This window comes from Pseudophryne corroboree, chromosome 4, assembly GCF_028390025.1.
Source record: "Pseudophryne corroboree isolate aPseCor3 chromosome 4, aPseCor3.hap2, whole genome shotgun sequence".
NCBI lineage: Eukaryota > Metazoa > Chordata > Amphibia > Anura > Myobatrachidae > Pseudophryne > Pseudophryne corroboree.
Genome location: NC_086447.1, coordinates 401,898,727 through 401,919,433, shown reverse-complemented (window position 1 = coordinate 401,919,433; position 20,707 = coordinate 401,898,727). Strand labels below are relative to the sequence as shown.

General features: G+C 45.7%; 1 protein-coding gene across 5 annotated transcripts in view; it reads right to left on the bottom strand.

Annotated features, from left to right (window-relative positions):
• PHF3 (PHD finger protein 3) overlaps positions 1–20,707 on the bottom strand; it is a 322,047-nt gene that overhangs the window by 12,186 nt on the left and 289,154 nt on the right. For all 5 annotated transcript variants that reach the window (XM_063916746.1, XM_063916748.1, XM_063916749.1 and 2 more), the window contains one exon: positions 18,665–18,821. In XM_063916746.1, the coding sequence (XP_063772816.1) occupies positions 18,665–18,821 (157 nt within the window). The remainder of the gene's footprint in view (positions 1–18,664; positions 18,822–20,707) is intronic.

The window sequence follows — 20,707 nt, the reverse complement described above, 5'->3', positions numbered from 1 at the left end:
AGCTAGGTGCCTCAGGGTGGGCGCCCTGTGGATCCCATGTACCTTGAAGGAAAAGAGTTAACGAACGCAAGTTTTACCATAATGCTTTCTTTTCTTCTTCAGAGCCCATGGTCTCCACAAGGTTACCACTGGAGATGTAGCAGTTGTATTAGGGAGGGAATGCTCCTACGCTGAAAGGAGGACATTGCGGCCAATGGGTTTGCATACTGAGAGGCAAACGTATCAAAGGCATAGAACTTAAGAAACGTATGGGCAGAAGACCAAGTAGCGGCCTTTGATAAATTGTTCAGCAGACGCGCCACAGTAGGCTGCCCACGAAGGACCCACAGAGCGAGTAGAGTGAGCAAAGACTGTACTTGGAACAGGAAAATCAGCCTGCATGTAAGCCTGTGAGATGGTCATGCGGAGCCAACTTGCCAATGTTTGTTTATTGTCTGGCCAGCCCCGCTTGTGGAATCCAGAGAATGCAAAAGGAATCAGTTTTCCTAATGCAACTAGCCAGGTTTGTTGACATTGAACTTGGATACTACCTTAGGTAGATATCCCTGTTTAGACCAAAGGGCAACCCTGTCATTAAAAATCAAAAAGGAGGGTGCTCCCAAGTCAGAGACCATAAGACGATGGCCAATAGATATAGAGCCTTTGTGGTCAACCGTTTGAGGTCCACATTATGTAATTGTTCAAAGGGAGGATGTTGTAAGAGCTAGAGAACCAAGGACAAACCCAAGTAGACAATGGAGGAACAAAGGGAGGTTGAATCCGGAGTACTCCCAGTAAGAAGGTAAGTACTTTAATCTTCCTGATGTAAACTGGGAGGTGTCTGTTGCTAGTTCCACTAGAAGTAGGAACATTTTATAATTCCCTTCAGGGAGCATCCCTCCACCAATTGGTGTGGGAGCCCACTCGGAAAGACGCAATATTAGACTTAATACTTACAAATGGAGACAGATTATCGGACGTAAAAGTGGGTGAAAACCTGGGATCCAGTGATCATCAAGCAGTATGGTTCAGCATTAAGACAAAGACTGACTCGTCCCATACAAAAACAAAGGTGTTGGATTTTAGGAAGGCTGATTTTGTAGGGATGGGAAAATGTGTAAGCGATTCTTTGGCAGAGTGGAGGAACTTGGAAACAGTGCAGGAGAGGTGGGAAACATTCAAATGTGCAATATTGAAGGCAACAGACCTTTGTATCAAAACTGTTAGGAAAAACACAAGGAAAAGGAAGCAAGTGTGGTTTGCAAAAGAAGTAGCAAATATTGTGAGAGCAAAAAAGATGGCTTTTAGGAAATATAAGCAGACACAAAATAATGAAGACAAAAAGATATATCTTGTTAGACAGAAGGAGACAAAGAAGGTAATCAGATGTGCAAAGGCACAAGCTGAGGAGAAAATGGCCCAGTCAGTGGGTAAAGGAGGCAAAACTTTTTTTAGGTATATAAGCGAAAAGAGAAAAACAAAAGGCGGAATTATAAAACTAAAGACGGACACTGGGAGTCTTGTTGAAGGAGACAATTTAATAGCAGATCATCTTAATGATTATTTTTGCTCAGTATTTACTACTGAAAGAGAGGGGAAGGGGCCACAGTTAAGTTGCAGGGATATTCAGGAAAATGAAACAAGTACATTTACAGAGGAGAAGGTCCTAACAGAACTCTCAAAGCTGAAAGTGGACAAATCTATGGGGCCAGATGGGATACATCCAAGGATATTAAAAGAACTTAAAGAGGTGCTGGTAGCACCATTGACAGAATTATTCAACCAGTCATTAGCTACAGGAGAAATTCCAGGGGACTGGAAAAGAGCAAACGTAGTCCCACTGCACAAAAGTGGAAGCAAGGAAGAGGCAAACAACTACAGACCAGTGAGTCTTACATCAGTAGTAGGGAAATTGATGGAAACACTCTTAAAAGAAAGAGTTGTAGATTATCTCAAATCCGGCAATTTACTGGATCCCAAACAGCATGGATTCACTGGGGGGAGATCATGTCAAACAAATCTTATTGACTTTTTTGATTGTGTGACTAAAGTGATGGATAAAGGTGGAGCCATGGATATAGCTTATCTAGACTTTAGTAAGGCTTTTGACACAGTTCCACATCGCAGATTGCTAAATAAACTTGAAAGTTTGGGATTGGATATTAGGATTATTGAATGGATAAGATCTTGGTTGAAGGATAGAAAACAGAGAGTTGTGGTAAATGGAGTGCATTCACAGGAGGGAAATGTTACCAGTGGAGTACCCCAGGGATCTGTACTTGGACCAGTGCTTTTTAATATCTTTATTGGTGACATTGCAAATGGCATTAAAGGGAAAGTATGCCTTTTTGCAGATGACACAAAGGTATGCAACAGGGTAGACACACCAGGTGGGGTAAAACAAATGATTGAGGATCTAGGTAGACTAGAGGAATGGTCAAGAGTCTGGCAATTACAGTTTAATGCCAAAAAATGCAAAATCATGCACTTGGGTCTCAAAAATCCTAAAGCTAAATACAGTATTAATGGCACTATACTGGAAACTACTGAGGAGGAAAGGGATCTAGGAGTCACTATTTCAGATTACTTAAAAGCAGGTAAGCAATGTAACAAGGCAATGAGGAAGGCTAGTCAGATGCTTGGCTGCATTGGGAGGGGAATCAGCAGCAGAAAGAAAGAAGTAATAATGCCACTGTATAGGTCATTGGTACGGCCTCATCTAGAATACTGTATTCAGTTCTGGAGGCCATATCTTCAAAAGGATATTAATACATTAGCAACTGTACAAAGGAGGGCAACTAAAATGGTGCATGGCCTACATCACAAAACATACCCAGAAAGACTAAGAAATCTCAATATGTATAGTTTGGAGCAGAGAAGGGAAAGGGGGGACATGATAGAAACTTTCAAATATATGAAGGGTTTTAACAAAGTCCAGGAGGGAAACATTCTCCAAATGAAGAGAAGCAATAGGACACGAGGACATGCACTGAGACTGGAGGGGGGGAGGTTCAGGGGAAATTTGCGGAAAAATTATTTCACAGAAAGGGTAGTGGACAAGTGGAATAGCCTCCCATCAGAGGTGGTAGAGGCTAAGACAGTAGAGCAATTTAAACATGCATGGGATAGACATAAGGATATCCTTACAAAGAAATAAGGATCAAATAAGGTTAGTGTTAAAAAATAATATAAAAAGAAAAAAAAAAAATAAGGGGCAGACTAGATGGGCCAAGTGGCTCTTATCTGCCGACAAATTCTATGTTTCTATGTTTCTACATCTGAATGGAGTAAGCCTTCTCTGGAACCAAATGGACAGAGCAGAGAGACGAACTTGAATAGATGCCAGACGGAGACCCATGGTAAGGCCCACATTGAGGAATATCAGAAGTTTAGGTATCCGACATACCAGAGGATCATAGTGGCAATGAGCACATGACTGGAAGAGTGCCAGATGCAGTAATAAATTTGAGCTGATGCTAGTTTCCAAGCATGGTTTGTATAATCACACTGGAAAACCCTTATCCCTTAGGAGGGATAACTCAAAAGCCACGCCATCAAAGACAAGCAAGCTAGGTCTGGGTGTAGACAAGGACCCTGTGAGAAGATATATGGTCGAAGAGGAAGTGGAAATGGCTCGTCTATCGAGACACACTGGAGATCTGTGACCCATTGGCACCAGGGCCATGCCGGAGCCACTAGAATGATCCTGCCGGCTTCCTCTTTGAATTTGCGCAGTACTCTAGGAAGAAGAGACTGGAGGAAAGAGATAAGCCAGACGAAAGTTCCATGGGACTGTGCGTCCACGAAGGTTGCATCCGGATCTCGCGTCCTGGCCCCGTACACGGGTACCTTGAGGTTGTGTCTGGAGGCCATGAGGTCCACGTCTGGGTGACCCCATTTGTTCGCCAGAAGCTGAAAGACGTCTGGGTGTAGAGACTACTCTCCGGCGTGCACGTCTTGTCGACTGAGAAAGTCTGCTTCCCAGGGATAAAGATTGCAAAGATGGCCGGAAGATGCGTTTCTGCCCAGGTAAGAATCTCTGCTACTTCCTGCATAGCTGCAGCACTGCGTGTGCCTCCCTTCCGATTGCTATAAGCCACTGCTGTGGCATTGTCAGACTCTGGGAATGCGCAATTCACTCTGATATGGATATTTATTATCACATAAAATTAATCTTTTAAAAATACATACAAACACATATATAACTAGATGCCGGCCAGCATCACATAAAAATAGTGATATATAAGTTTAACCAGTATATTACCAATAGGTCTAGTAATTTTATAACATATCACTTGGTTCTATTGTATACCTAATATACCTCTTATCTTAAATTTTACACACTAAAAAACCAATGAACCATTAGTGACTTTTTCTTCTGGACTATGGATAGTATCACTTCAAGTAAATTTAAAACCAACAAATGTCCAGCGCTTTTTTATGGTTTTTAGCATCCAGCAATGCTGGGTATTTCTTTCCTTTTTAATATTTATATTCTGTCCCAGCATAAGATAAATGTCTCGATCCAAGCCAGAAAAGTCTCTCTCCTCAAGTGAGAACCATCCACATTCGATTAAACACTTGGAATCACCTTAACCCTATTTCGGGCTTCTGCCGTTTAGCTAAGCAGATCATACATGATAACGCCTCTTAAAAGCAGGTATAATGTTCCACTTTTTCAGGGTATAATACTGTGCCTGTAAGGTGTTCTTTGGACGATCGCTCCCGGCTAGTGTAGCCTTATCTGGAGTCTCCGGGTTCTCACTGCGGCGTAGTTATTTTCTCAACCACGGTGGAGTTTCATATGCCTGCGGCCGGCCGGCCCGTTAGTGTCTCCGCTGCTATCTCTTGTGACGACAGACGCGTTTCTCCGCCTTCCACTACATCGGCGGCTTCCTCAGTGTCACTGAGGAAGCCGCCGATGTAGTGGAAGGCGGAGAAACGCCGATGTAGTGGAAGGCGGAGAAACGCGTCTGTTGTCACAAGAGATAGCAGCGGAGACACTAACGGGCCGGCCGGCCGCAGGCATATGAAACTCCACCGTGGTTGAGAATATAACTACGCCGCAGTGAGAACCCGGAGACTCCAGATAAGGCTACACTAGCCGGGAGCGATCGTCCAAAGAACACCTTACAGGCACAGTATTATACCCTGAAAAAGTGGAACATTATACCTGCTTTTAAGAGGCGTTATCATGTATGATCTGCTTAGCTAAACGGCAGAAGCCCGAAATAGGGTTAAGGTGATTCCAAGTGTTTAATCGAATGTGGATGGTTCTCACTTGAGGAGAGAGACTTTTCTGGCTTGGATCGAGACATTTATCTTATGCTGGGACAGAATATAAATATTAAAAAGGAAAGAAATACCCAGCATTGCTGGATGCTAAAAACCATAAAAAAGCGCTGGACATTTGTTGGTTTTAAATTTACTTGAAGTGATACTATCCATAGTCCAGAAGAAAAAGTCACTAATGGTTCATTGGTTTTTTAGTGTGTAAAATTTAAGATAAGAGGTATATTAGGTATACAATAGAACCAAGTGATATGTTATAAAATTACTAGACCTATTGGTAATATACTGGTTAAACTTATATATCACTATTTTTATGTGATGCTGGCCGGCATCTAGTTATATATGTGTTTGTATGTATTTTTAAAAGATTAATTTTATGTGATAATAAATATCCATATCAGAGTGAATTGCGCATTCCCAGTTTTGTGTTTTTTCTTGTGGTTCCATAATAAGGGTCAAAACCAAGGACCCTTTTGGGATTGCAGCATTTCATCTGTAGTCAATCAAAGCGCCAGGTGTGTGTATTTTTTGGTTTTTCAATTGTCAGACTCTACTTGCACGGGGGAGCCGTGCAGGTGGTCTTAAACCATGTAAAGGCTCTGGTAAACTGCCAGTAGATCCCTTTCTGTTGGGGACCAATGGCCTTGAAAGGAGTGACTGTCCGTGACAGCTCCCCACCAGCAGAGGCTGGCATCCGTTGTGAGAAGAACCCAGTGTAGAATCCAGAATGGGTGATCTTTGTCCAGGTTGGGAGTTATGTAACCAGGAGAGGGACATTCTTTCCTCCTGAGGCAAAATCATTGTCTGATACTTCATCTGCTGGGGATGTCCATTCCATCTGGCGAGTATTAGGCATTGTAGACGCCTGGAGTGCAATTGGCCGTATTCCACAATGTCAAAGGTGGATACCATGGAGCCCAGGGTCTGCATTGCCGAGTGAGTAGAAACCCTGTGACTCTGGAGTAGGTTGCATATGCGCAATTGTAGTGCTGTAACTTTTTCCGGAGATAGAAAGATGCTTTGCACGTGAGCATCCAGCAGAGCCCGTGATGGAGCATCCTCTGAGACTTGATGAGAGAGGATGTGGCCTAGTTGATAAGCCAACCGTGACATTGTCACTTGTAGATAGTGGAGGACCTCTGGAGACAGACAGAAGAGGTTGCCTAGGTTAGGGAGCATACGTATTCCCTGCCGTCGTCGAAGATGAGCAGCCATCACTGCCATCAGTTTGGTGAACACCCTGGGGGCTGTGAAAAGACCGAAAGGTAGGGCATGGACTGGAAATGCTGATGAAGGACAGCAAATCAAATATATTGTTGATGACAGGGTGCTATAGGTACATGGAGGTATGTATCCTGTATATCCAGGGAGACTATCAAAGTCCCCAGGGCCACATAGCCAGGACAATGGAGTTTCAATTGGAAACCTGGGCACCTTGAGTTATCTGTTCAGTAACTTAGCGATTTAGGATGGAACCTTCAGACCAACTGGGTTTCTGAACCAAAATGAGCGTAGAATAGAAGCCTTGGACTGTTTGGTTCCCCCAAAGGGAGGCCTGCCCCATCAGGCAGAGGGTTTATCTTTTGGTTTGGCAGCTGTGCGCCTAGCCGCCCAGGCTTGCTTGGGTTTAGGTTTAGCAGCCTTTCTGGAGTCAGACTACCTAGGAAAGGTCTGACCTCTGCCTTGAGGGTGAAAGAGGGTGCGTAGAGCCGAGTGACGGCAAGCTGTTTTAGAAGTAGCTAGGTTGCTAACAATCTTGTCCAATTCTGGCTCCAACAGAAATTCACCTGTGTATGGAAGTGCTTCCAGGGTTGTCTTAGCGTCAGAGTTTGCCTTCCATAAGCGAAGCCAAACAATATGGCGTGCTGATACAGAAGCCCAATGTAATAGGTGGCATCTCTGATGTTAGCAATCAGTGACGCTTGTTCCGTGGTAGCTTCAGACTGGAAGCTGTTTTCAAGGGCATCTGCACAATTTTCAATGGCTTTAGCCATCCAGGCTGTGGCCGGTCTGGCCGTGGCACCTGTAAGTGAATATAAAGATTTCAGACACGCGTCCAATTGTCTATCCGGAAGGTCCTTAAGTGAGGAGACTGTTAGAATAGGAAGAATGGAACTTTTAATTAAACGTGTTACATGAGCATCGACATTGGTGGATTTTCTCACTTTGTACAATCAACTGTGGGCAACGGATAAAAGGAGCTCAGCCTTTTTGGAAACTCAGCTAGTACCACACAGATTATCAAAAGATTTTGGGACCAGTTCAGTATCTTCGGTCTGTAGCGAGAATTTAACCATCCTAACTAAGGCAGCCACATTAAGTTTGGATTTCAACTCATCCTCCACCAAGGAAGGGGTCTGCGTCAGACACCTCAGCCTGATCTGCTGCAGCAGAAGATTACTCAGAATCTGAGAGTGGCGTAGACTGAACGTGGCACAGCACGCTTAGTGACAGTAGGTGTAGTCACCTGGCCCTGCAATATATTCTGAAATGCAGCTGATGAAGCAACCAGACTCGGTACAGAGTTAGAGAATAAGTCCAACTAGGGAGGATGGACAGGTGGGGTTGATACAGACTGATAAACAGGCTGTATTGGCTGTGGAAGACCCATAGGAGGAGCCACAGGTGGGGTTGCAATATGGTCAGCAATTTCAGCCAGTATTTTAAAAAAAGATGCCGATGGAGGCTCTTGTGCTGGAGATGGGGGAGCTGATGTACCCGGAGGTACAAAACAAGCTGTGCCTCTGTGTTACATGTTTTACGTGCTACCAGAGTAGGTGCCCCAGTTTAACTGTCTTGCCTCTGTTAGACATAACTGCAAGGAGTGTACACACACAATATGGTAATGTACAGCGTGTAACTGAGAATAGTATGTGACAATGAGCCTGCACAAATACAATTCACTTGTAATGTGGACCTAGTAAACCCTGTATACACCAGGGTCACTGTAGAAAGAAAGATACAGGGACAGCAATACAATTGTACAGAGAGAAAAGCACAGATAGAACTAGCATAAGTCACATACATTACAGACAATACAATTTAACTGCATTGGACACTGATATCAACTAATCAGCTATTATGTTAGAGCTGGTAGGATGCAGTGCTGTGTATAACCGGACTCCAAGAAGAGGTATACAGGGAGATCAATCCCAACGTTCCCGGAGACCTGCAGAGCTCTTGAAATAATGGCCAGCTTCTCTGTGAGGAAGGAGGGTGAGGGAGGGGCAGCGCAGGAAGCCCTCAGCGGAATGGCGCCCTGAGCTGGGGGAAGGGCCACTGGGTAAGCGCTGACCTCCCTTTGCTGACATCCACCTCCAGGTTCCTGGCCTGTAATTTGTGTCAGTGGCACAGTAACGTTAAGCCCTGGTAGTCTAGTGGGTCCCAAGGTCACGCAATGGTGTGGGATCATGTCAGCGACGTCGGTCTGCTACCCGGGACCGTCGGTATAGGACTGCTGCGATTGCGGCTCCCGCAAGCAGGAACCCTGCCTTACCTTGTCCCCAGTGGTTCCGGGTGCAGTCCGGGGTACCCCTGTGTGCATCTGCTAGTAGGTGTCAGGGTCCCGCCGAAATCACTGAGCCATGGCTGGTGTCGCGGTGAGGGTGATGGACCATCAGCGCTGGCATTTCCTGGACTGAAAAGCGCTGTATGCTCATGTAAAAAGTAGAAATAAAAAGTGAAAAATCAATTTTAAAAGCTTCGGCTGCACGATGCAGACCCACTATTCAGTGGTGACCAGCTCCTGCTGACACCAACCAAAAACTGAAGAGCCTGAGCTGTGGGCGGGCTATGAAGAGCTTTGCTGTTCGGTACCTGATCCTGGTCTCCACCAAGCATACCCTATTGTTAACCCTGTGGAGACCATGGACCCTGAAGAAGATGTTGCTGTTTTGCAAAAATGGTTAGTGCACACCCTCATTGAAATATATATATATATCATACACTTCCCTACACCTACCAGTTAAGGTACCCTGAATATTCGGGGTCACCATCAGCCTGCCCCCGCCCGCTCTGCCCCTGCTGATCCTGTGCCTCCACCTGTTCCGTACAAACCCCAGCCCCCTACTTTTATACTTCCCCTGTTACAATGCCTTTTCTGTGGCACTGGGTTTCTCTCATCTCTCTCGCAGTGGGAGTCGATGTTCCCGACTCCTATAGCACGCACATTGAAGAAACTGGTCAAACCTTAGAAAATGTTATGGCTGATCGGTCAATTCATATTTATTAATAGTTAATTATTTAATGCACACATATTTTGAAGTACTGTAATATGTAGTCATTAACATCAATCCCCACCCTAGTAGAGTTTACAATCAATAATACCTTCTACATGTGTACACACACACATCCTCATATATCTATGCTTATCACACCATACGGCGCCACTGGCGTATTTATAATGGGTGCACACGAGCCCCAGGGATCCAGGGGGCTCACACCACATACCCATTTTCCCAGACCCAGAGATCTGTCACCTCCTGCTATTCCATGAATTTTGCATCCTATACTACTTTCACACAGGCACAAAAATCCCAGGTGTTTGCACGTGACTGTGCATCAACCCAGGAATTTTGTGTGTTTGAAAGCATTTCACCAGGGTCAGGGCTGAGACCTGGGAATTTACCAGCTTTTAGACTTGGCAAATTTCCGGCTTGCATATCTGAAAGGGGTATTAGTAACTTTTAAGATGCAAAAGGATGAGCATAAAATTTCAGATAAAGCATAATGATGCGTAGTGTGCATCTTTTTCCTGACTTTTACATCTTAAGTTGCCTATATAGAGATAAATGTTATACCCTGCGTGCTGCGGGACTGCGAGTCTGCCCATATTTTTAAAGTGGCAATCATTTACAAGGCAAACCCAAATTGGTTTTGTCTTGTAAATGATTGCCGCATAAACTATACAGGTAGACTCTAACAAAAATCCGCACCTCCAGCAGCTTGCAGGCTATTACGTTTAGCCAATAGTATACTCAGTATTTAGGATTAGTATTTTGTTGCAAAGGAATCAGTATAAAGTCACAGATTAAGATGTATATTTTCCCAAAATGTGCTCTGGTGCACCACATGGGCTATTTAGGATAGGTGTATGTGGACACATCTATATTCACTAGGGATAGGGTCATTCCATGCCAGTACACCCAGGCATGACACCCACCAACTCGGATTTTCATTAAACTTTGTACACTTGATACTACCACAGAACTACTAAACCATGTCAAATTTTTCTGCTGTAAGCCTCATAGTTTTTGAGATACAGTATAGGGGGTAATTTTTTTTTTAAATTGATGAAAAATGCCACTCCTGATGCTCCATTTTTTTCTGAGGTGTATCTGGGAAAAACAATCACATCTCAGTGCCTGATCCACGTATCATTTTTAAATTTTGACCCTTTGACAATTGAAGTATGGAGATTTAGGTAAAAAATGTTTTAGCAATCTTGCTTAACTCCGAGAGTTCATTATACATTCCCTAATGGGAAGGTCAGTCAAGGTCTTCCACACCAAACAATTTTTTTATGGACTTCTTTTGCATGAGTGCAATATCATGCTGAAACATCCCCTGAACTTTTTGCAAAAAAGTTGAATGTGCACAATTCGCTGGAAGGGGCCCAGGCCAAACCATAAAAACAGCCACAAACCACTATACTTCATCAACCAAATTTCACAGTTGACAGTACACATTAGGGCTGGAAATGCTCTTTTGATTTTTGACAAACCTACAATTGTCAGTCTGCAAGTTGGAGGATGTATGACTTTTTACCAGAGAATGCATTTACAATGCTCCAGATTCCAATGGTGCTTTGCTTTACACCACTCCAGCCAACATATGTGACTAAGAGGCTTGTAAGCGTCTGAAGCATTGGCGTTTCTATAATGGGTGCAATGTGTGCGGTGCACATGGGCCCCTGAGTCCAGGGGGACCGACACCGCACCCATTGTAATACTTACCGTTCCGGAGTCTAGTGCTGCGATCTCTGTGGAAATCGACGCCAAAATGGTCGCCTAGCATGCGTGGTAGCCAAATTGGTCCCCGACACATGGCGGGAGCCATGCTTCCGGAGACCTGCGCATGTGCAGTAGACTCCGGCACAATGCCGGAGTCTACAGCGTCGTACAGAGGAGGGGGTCCCCCTGGAGGTGCACACGGGCCCTCTCCTCTGTCGAAACGCCCCTGGTTTGAAGGTAAATGAAAACCCAATCCATGTAGCTCTCAAACACCAGTTCTTGTGCAGTTGATTTCAGAGGTAGTTTGGAACTTGATGAATGTTGCAACATAGGACAGATGATTTTTAAACATTATATCCTTCAGCACTGAGCAGTCATGCTCTGCGAGCTGGTGAGGCTTAACACACAATAAGTGAAAGGAATAGAGTTAACAACAATTTCTTGGCGCAATTTGAAATAAAGCAGTTAGTAATAATGAGTCACCTTTTTCATATACTGTACAAGACAAATTGCACTATAACCTATATACACACAGAAAATACTTATCATCTCAATGTCTTATTTATATTTTTACCACTCCAATGGTAGATCCAGATACATGAAAAAACCACCTAAGACACAATATAGTGTAATATCAACACAAGTCCTTCATAGCCACCAACACGTGAATGTAGGGGGAATATCAGGATTTTGGTACTTACCGATAAATCCCTTTCTCCGATTCCACAGGGGCCACTGGAGTGCAGATACAATGGGGAAATAGTAGGTAGTAACTGGGAGCTGGCACTTTAAATTTATAACCATGTGACTAGCTCCTCCCCTACTATGTCCCCCCTCCAAGCCAGTCTAGTTAAAACTGTGCCCGAGGAGAGCTGGAAAAGACCAACGTCAAAGTAGAGGAGGTTCGCTAAGTCAACTAAAACAGGATAACACCAAGGAAACCTGGAAATATAATGAGAGGTTATAGGAAACAAAATGCGTAGTCACATAGTGACATGCAACCCGATAATTGTAGAAGGAGGAAACAGCGCTGGGTGGGCGTCCAGTGGCCCCTGTGGAATCGGAGAAAGGGATTTATCGGTAAGTACCAAAATCCTGATTTCTCCTTCATCCACTAGGTGCCACTGGAGTGCAGATACAATGGGGACGTCCCAGAGCTCCCAAGACGGGAGGGAGAGCGCTGAGAGTCCTGCAAAACCGCTTGGCCAACCTGTGACACAGAGGCCGCAAAAAAGAGTCAAATGCGTAAAACGTAATCAACGTATGATGACCCGACTAAGCGGCATCGCAACATAAAGCATTCATGGAAACCCCGTGGGCGGCCGCCCCCGAAGATCCTCCAGAGCGCGCCGAAATGGAAAACGGAGGCTCTCGAGCAACCGCCAAATAAGACTGTCTGATGGTCAGATGTATCCATGCTGGTACCCCGGCTATTTAGTACGGGAGCATCGTACAGAACAAAGAAGAAAACAATTTGTCGAATAGCCGAAGACCTCTGTAGAGAGAGTCGGCGAGCCCTGACAACATTCAAAGAGGGCCGAAAACACAAGTGTCAGATTTATAGGAAAAACGGACATCACCCCTGGAAGAAACGACCGCTGAATATGAAGCTCAGCCGTAACCCTAGTCGAAAGGGGGAGTTGCCAATAGAGTACTCCCTGAAAGAGAGCCCGAACTTACGGCCGCCAGGCTAATTTCTTTTGGAAGAAAACCGAAAGAGCAGAGACCTAAAATTCAGGTCAACCTAGTTGAAACGCAGCCGAGCAAACCACCCGGAGAAACCAAAGAAGACGGCTAAATGAAAAACCAAAAGGGGAAAACCCTTGTCATCCACACTAGGCCACATAAAGTTTCCAAAAGTGGCAAAAGCGAGAAGAGGTAACAGACTTCCGAAATCGGGGCCCAGTAGGCATAACCGAACTAGGGAACTCCTCACTTCTGAGGTCTTGTGAACAGTCACGCCGTTAAACGAAACCAGTGTAAGACTGAACAAAGAAGAGGACCCTGTTGAAGTAGACAGTCCTGCAGAGGTAGGAGCCAAGGCTCCTGTACTGACAACAGGTGCAGGGTGGATCTTTAAGTCATGTGCGGCCAAACCGGAGTCACCGGGAGGACTAGCGCGCATTCTCCCCTCCTGTGTCACCGAAAGTGAGGTAGAAATAGAAAAAGGAGGCAAGATAGACTAACCAGAAACTCCAAGGAGCCGTGAGGGCCTCCTCGGCTACTGCCACGAGAGCTCACGTCCGAGAGTAGTAAAGGGTTAAATAGTCAGTCAGAACGCCCTGAGGTCGATCCGAAATCTCCGCCAACAGCGGACCAGCTGACAAAACTCCGGGGAATGTCCCCTCACCTGGGTGTCTGACCTGGCGGCTTGACCTGGAATGAAGATTGTTGTCCTCCACTTCAGAGGGGAAAGTAGGCGACCACTCACTGCGTCGCAACTTGACTGAAGAAAAAAAGTAACTGGTCCCGAGGAAGGAAAAATCCCTCCGACGGACCGAGTTGAGAACCGTCTACGAGGAGCATAAGTTGGACATGTGTCGAATCAGAAGTTTCTGGACCCTCCGGATATTCAGAAGCAACCTAATCTGCAGAGTGGGTTTCCAGCAGTAGATTGTCCAGTTAGGGAACAAACGTCACTCCCTGCCTTTCAAAAAGAGCCATTCTGTGATCTTCCTGAAACTGTGGGAGCGGAAGAGAGACCAAAAGGACTGACAGTGGAAATGAGTATCCTGTAATGCGAATCTGAGAAAAGCCCGATGAGGAAACCCAACGGAAATCAGTAAACAGGCATCCCTGAAGACAAAGGACGCGTAAAAAACCCCTCTCTTCTTCAAACTAGTAATCACAGACTGAAAGGATTCTAAGGCCAGAATAGGCCTGGCCGAGCCATCTGGCTTCGGCACGGGAAAAGAAAGGCCTGAGAAATGCCCCGATTCAAATGATATGTGAAAACAGGGATCAATACCCTTTGCGGTTAGAAGCATCTGGAGCGCTGCCTGCAGTATGACCTTCTTCGTAACCCGGCCGACCCATGCCGAGGGACCCCTGAGACGGTTGGACTCCAAAATCGAGTCTGTAACCGCCCAAGCCTTCCCAGTCCTCCCAGGAAGACCACAGACATGCGCCTACCCTGGGACCTCCCAGGTGGTAGGAAGGTCTGACCTGCGGTGGGTGTGTTGGATGACCTAAAATCAGACTGGACCGAGGATGCTGAACCTCTGCTTCAGCCTGTTACCATGAGATCCCTTGGTGACGGAGATACCTCCCCTGTCATGGAGTCGAAAACCTGAAAGGGCATGGAAAGATCTAAAGGAAAGACCGGTAAAGGTCCGTCTTGGAGCTGAAAAGTAGACTTACACCCAATGGTCCGAGAAATCATGCAGGAAGTTCCTTCCCGTGAACCAGCTGCCCATTAGGATTCCATGTTCGCCTGTCACTGTCGCAGCCCCAGAGGTTGTCGGGTTAAGACAGCCCAAGCGAAAATGCAGGTTCCGAGTATACAGACGTGGAGACCTCAAAAGAATATAAAGCAGAATCGTGACTCTGATCTGTCCCCAAAGCATCAGTTGATCCTGATGCAAATCATCCTGTAACCTAGAGGACAATTGTTCCACAACCTACCTGCTCCGAACAAGGTCGAACCCCTGCTGCGGCCTTTGTCTCTCAGATGGATCCTTCAGCAAGGTTGCCCCAGGAAAACGGCAGCTTGTTGGACCGGCGATACATTGAGGGGTATACCCTGGAGAGGCCTGATATCGTTTCCTGCTATCTGCGGGAAAAGGATAGGCAAACAAACATTGTTTGATACCTGAAATTGTGCATTCGGATGTCTCCCGGCCGCCTACCGGAGCATGCCCAGCTCATCCGAAACTGAACAAGTCGCTGTCCTTTCCTCCTTGGCGTCAAACCCCAGAGGGACCTGAAGTGTCCGACCTCTTTACCTGCAGCACCAGACGAACTGCTGTACAATACGCCTCAATATCCTGAGATACTGGTTCAGACTCCACCGAAACATAATCAGTATCCTGGACATCTCTCGCCTCCTTAAAGAGAGGCCTCTCATCTGCAGTGTAACATGGAGGTTAGCAAGGTCCTTTTAGAAACCTGGAGAGGAGAAATGACGTACAAGGTCTCTGGTTAACAGTGACATCACCTGCATAATCTGAGCTGTTCAAACAGGAGCGTGCTGTAGCTGCGTTGAGGGCTAAGCAGATGGCTACACCGCACAATCCACACCTAACAGGGATTTCTCTGACTGTCCCAGGTGATACGAACGAAAAGAGAAAAGGTGGGTTAAAGAAGCGTAGCCCTATGTAACGTCTGCACTATAACGTGCAGTGACAGATACGTTTCAAATAAACTTATGTCTGGAGCAGCAGAGACCTGAACTGGTAACGCTGTGCTGCGGGTTAGGAGTCTTAGCCACTAGGCTATGAGAGCTCCCCTTAAGTTTTTTTTTTTTTGTATGTCCCCGCTATTAGCGTACTGAGCCACCGCGGCTATTCTTCTGATGCCACACACAGTCCCCCAAATTACCAATAGCATTATTACCAAGTGGAAGTGTACCGCTAAATTAAGAAGAACCGGTGCAACACATGTTTCTCGGAGGCTCCGCTGGTTTCTCAAAATGGCGGCCAGCCTGCGAGAAAAGCCGGGGGAAAATGTTATGTGGCAAGAGCTATGTGGAAATCGGTGTTATTATAAAACATTGTGGAAGTGTTTTGTTGTATCCACTATATATGGTATTAAATATATATATATATACACACACACACACACACACACACACACACACACACACACACACACACACACATATCTATCTATTTATTTATAAACATATATATATATATCATATACATACCCCTATTGAACCCAATAGGGTAGAGAAATACATATGCCCGGGTGATATAAATATATTATATATATACCCATAGTGAACTCCATAGGGTAGAGAATATTATATATATATATATATATATATATATATATATATATACACACACATACATACACACATAGCCCATAGGGTAGAGAAAACCTGGGTTCCTGCGTAATATGCTATATTAGCCCTGTCTATGCAACTAGACCTGAACCTTATTGAGACTGTTAACAAGCAGGCTTCCTCTATGAAATGCCCGGCACAGGTCTCCCCTGCAGGGAGAGATCCCTCTGGGCTATATAGAGCGCTGTGAGCCGCGGCCGGGGAGCAGGGAGCCCGCTGAGGAAAGCGGGATTAAGGTCCTTCCCCTCCTTATGTATCATGCACAGTACAGCCAGGCATGATACCATGTCAGTGAAGGGGAAGGAGCTTTCAGCGCCGTGAATGAGGCGGTGAGCGGCATGCTGCAGCGCCCGGGGAGCGGGAGCGCTGAGCCCGCTGTACAGAGCGGGAGTTAGCTCCGCCCCCCCCCCCCCCCCCCCGTTTCGGCGCCAAATTTAAAACTAACCCGCTTCAGTGTAGCTGAAGCGGTGAGCGTCCTGTATCCCCCGCCGGCAATGTATGCCGCGGCCGGGAAGCGCTAAGCCCTCTGCACAGAGCGGGCGCTGTGCAGAGCGGGCTAAAGCTCCACCCCCACCCCAATGGCGCCAATTTCAAATTTTAAGCAAAGGGTATGTTTTACTGGGGCCTTCATTAGAGGGGAGCTGGGATCTCTCTGGGTGAGCGCCCACACAATTGCCCTACTATTACTCAGAGCACACTGCACAGGTAAATATTAGCAAACAAACAGTGGGCACACTGTAAATGTAAAACCATACAACAGTGGAAGGGGAGACATTTTACTCACCGCTGTCCCGATGGAGAGGCCCCGACACGCGCCGCACGCAGCGGTGTCCGGCCACGTATTGCTGTCGGAATCCTCTGCCGACGGAGCGGCCCTGACACACGCCGCACGCAGCGGTGTCCGGCTACTGATACTCACCGCTGCCTTGCTGCCGGAATTTTCTGCTGGTGGAGTGGCCCCGACACGCGCCGCACGCAGCGGTGTCCGGCCAGCTCAGGAGAGCTCAGTGTCTCCTTCAGCCGGGTCCCATCCCGAGCCGCACGCAGCTGCGATGGGACCCCGCCGGCAGCTCCCGCGGTGCACACTGGCAGTGGCAAAACTGCCAGTCTGTGATTGTAAGTAAGAAAAATAAAAATAATAAAGAAAAAAGAAAAAATTCTTCAGATAAAACCCAAGTGAACCAGCTCCCTCAGGCACTAACTAAGACTGGCTTGGAGGGGGGACATAGTAGGGGAGGAGCTAGTCACATGGTTATAAATTTAAAGTGCCAGCTCCCAGTTACTACCTACTATTTCCCCATTGTATCTGCACTCCAGTGGCCCCTAGTGGATGAAGGAGAAATAGTGTTATTCTTTTACAGATTCCTTCGAGCAGATGTGCTTCGCGTCTCAGCGTGTAGAAATACACAACGTGTCATAAAGATAACAACTGATGCTCACATAAATATTAAATGTAAGCCTGCTGTGTATATGCATATAAAGGTATCTTTTCCACCATCACTCCATTGCTCGCTTATGAATTAGTGTGATCATATATAAACCCAGCATCAGACTGTTAAAAACTATGACATATATTTTCACAACAGACTGACATAGGGCAATACGTTTTCCAACAACAGCTGACATTAGGGTCAAAGATTACACAGTCACCAGTCACAGAAGAGTGGAATCCTGGGATAATCCCATGCTCCAAACTGTTGTATGGCCCAATGTTGCTGGCACGGAAGCACAATTATATCCCCTGGTCACTAGTCCCAAATCACAGCATCTACACATATACACAGCAAGCTTACATGTAATATTTATGTAAGCATCAGTCGTCATCTTTATGACACATGGTGTATTTCTACACGCTGCGACGCAAAGCACATCTGCTAGAAGGAATCTGTAAAAGAATAACACTATATTCCCCCTACATTCACGTGTTGGTGGTTATGAAGGACTTGTGTTGATGATATTACATTATATTGTGTTAAATAGAATTTTTTTTTTTTTGCATGTACTGGATCTACCACTGGAATGGTGAAAATATAAAAAAGTCATCTGGATGATAAGTATTTTCTGTGTGCATACAGGTTATAGCGCAATTTCTGGTTGTTTTTCTGTAGTATATTGTCACACAATAACTGAAATTATAGTTGACTAGCCCAGCTCTAAAATGGCACATATCTGAGTGACTTGTTGAAAAGATTGCATCATATAACAGTGCCAAAGCGAAAATCAGTGAGCTCTTCATTATGACCCATTTTACTACTAATGTTTTACTATGGATTTTTCTGTTTGCTTTATTTTATGCACCTGGTATCACTAGAAGTTGGTGAAATTTGCCAAACACTAAGCAGGCGAGTCCACATACTGCCCTTCAGAGTACAATATTTCAAGCACTATAATGGCACCATTACGGTTTCAAACCAAACTACCATTACTTTCTTACCTCTGTTAAATGCTCTAAAGATCCAGATACCGGGTAGGCCTTGATGATAAATTTTGCAACAGAAGGCATATTAAGATACCCTTTCCAAATGTAATTTAATCGAGCCAAGAAGGTAGATTCATCTTCAGCTGTGTCAGTAATATTAAATGGTTCCGAGCTGAAAAAAATTTATGAAAAAAAATAAGATTTTAAACCTACCGGTAAATCTTTTTCTCGTAGTCCGTAGAGGATGCTGGGGACTCTGTAAGGACCATGGGGATAGACGGGCTCCGCAGGAGACATGGGCACTTTAAGAAAGACTTTAGGTCTGGGTGTGCACTGGCTCCTCCCTCTATGCCCCTCCTCCAGACCTCAGTTAGAGAAACTGTGCCCAAAGGAGACGGACAGTACGAGGAAAGGATTTTTGTTAATCCAAGGGCAAGATTCGTACCAGCCACACCAATCACACCGTATAACTTGTGATAAACTAACCAGTTAACAGTATGAAAACAACATAGCATCAGTCCAAGACCGATGAAAACTATAACATAACCCTTATGTAAGCAAAACTATATACAAGTCTTGCAGAATTAGCCCGCACTTGGGACGGGCGCCCAGCATCCTCTACGGACTATGAGAAAAAGAAAGATTTACCGGTAGGTTTAAAATCTTATTTTCTCTTACGTCCTAGAGGATGCTGGGGACTCCGTAAGGACCATGGGGATTATACCAAAGCTCCCAAACGGGCGGGAGAGTGCGGATGACTCTGCAGCACCGATTGAGCAAACAGGAGGTCCTCCACAGCCAGGGTCTCAAACTTATAGAACTTTGCAAAGATGTTTGAACCCGACCAAGTAGCAGCTTGGCACAGCTGTAGTGCCGAGACCCCTCGGGCAGCCGCCCAAGACGAGCCCACCTTCCTAGTGGAATGGGCCTTGATTTTGGTAACGGCAATCCTGCCGTAGAATGTGCCTGCTGAATCGTGTTACAGATCCAGCGAGCAATAGTCTGCTTTGAAGCAGGGCACCAACCTTGTTGGCTGCATACAGGACAAACAGTGCTTCTGTTTTTCTGACTCTAGCCGTTCTGGCCACGTAAATTTTCAAAGCCCTGACCACAGCAAGGGACTCGGAATCCTCCAAGTCACGTGTAGCCACAGGCACCACAATAGGTTGGTTCATATGAAAAGATGACCCCACCTTAGGCAAGAATTGAGGACGAGTCCGCAATTCCGCTCTATCCATATGGAAAAACCAGATAGGGGCTTTTATGAGACAAAGCCGCCAATTCCGACACTCGCCTAGCCGAAGCCAAGGCTAATAACATGACCACCTTTCAAGTGAGATATTTTACCTCCACCGTTTTAAGTGGTTCAAACCAATGCGACTTAAGGAAACTCAACACCACGTTAAGGTCCCAAGGTGCCACCGGAGGTACAAAAGGAGGCTGAATATGCAGCAATCCCTTCACAAAAGCCTGTACTTCTTGGAGAGAAGCCAATTCTTTTTGAAAGAAAAATGGATAAGGCCGAAATCTGAACCTTAATGGAGCCTAATTTTAGGTCCAAATTCACTCCAGTTTGTAGGAAGTGAAGGAACCGTCCCAGATGGAATTCTTCCGTAGGAGCATTCCTGGCCTCCCAAGAAACATATTTTCGCCATATACGGTGATAATGTTTAGAAGTCACGTCCTTCCTAGTCTTTTTCAGCGTAGGAATGACCTCATCCGAAATGCCTTTTCTGCTAGGATCCGGTGTTTAACCGCCATGCCGTCAAACGCAGCCGCGGCAAGTCTTGGAACAGACAGGGCCCCTGTTGCAACAGGTCCTGTCCTAGAGGAAGAGGCCACGGATCTTCTGTGAGCATTTCCTGCAGATCCGGATACCAGGTCATTCGTGGCCAATCTGGAACAATGAGAATTGTTCTCACTCCTCTCTTTCTTGTTATTTTCAACACCTTGGGTATGAGAGGAAGAGGAGGAAATACATAGACCGACTGGAACACTAGGGCGTCTACAGCTACCGCCTGAGAATCTTTTGATCTGGCGCAATACCTCTGGCTTTTT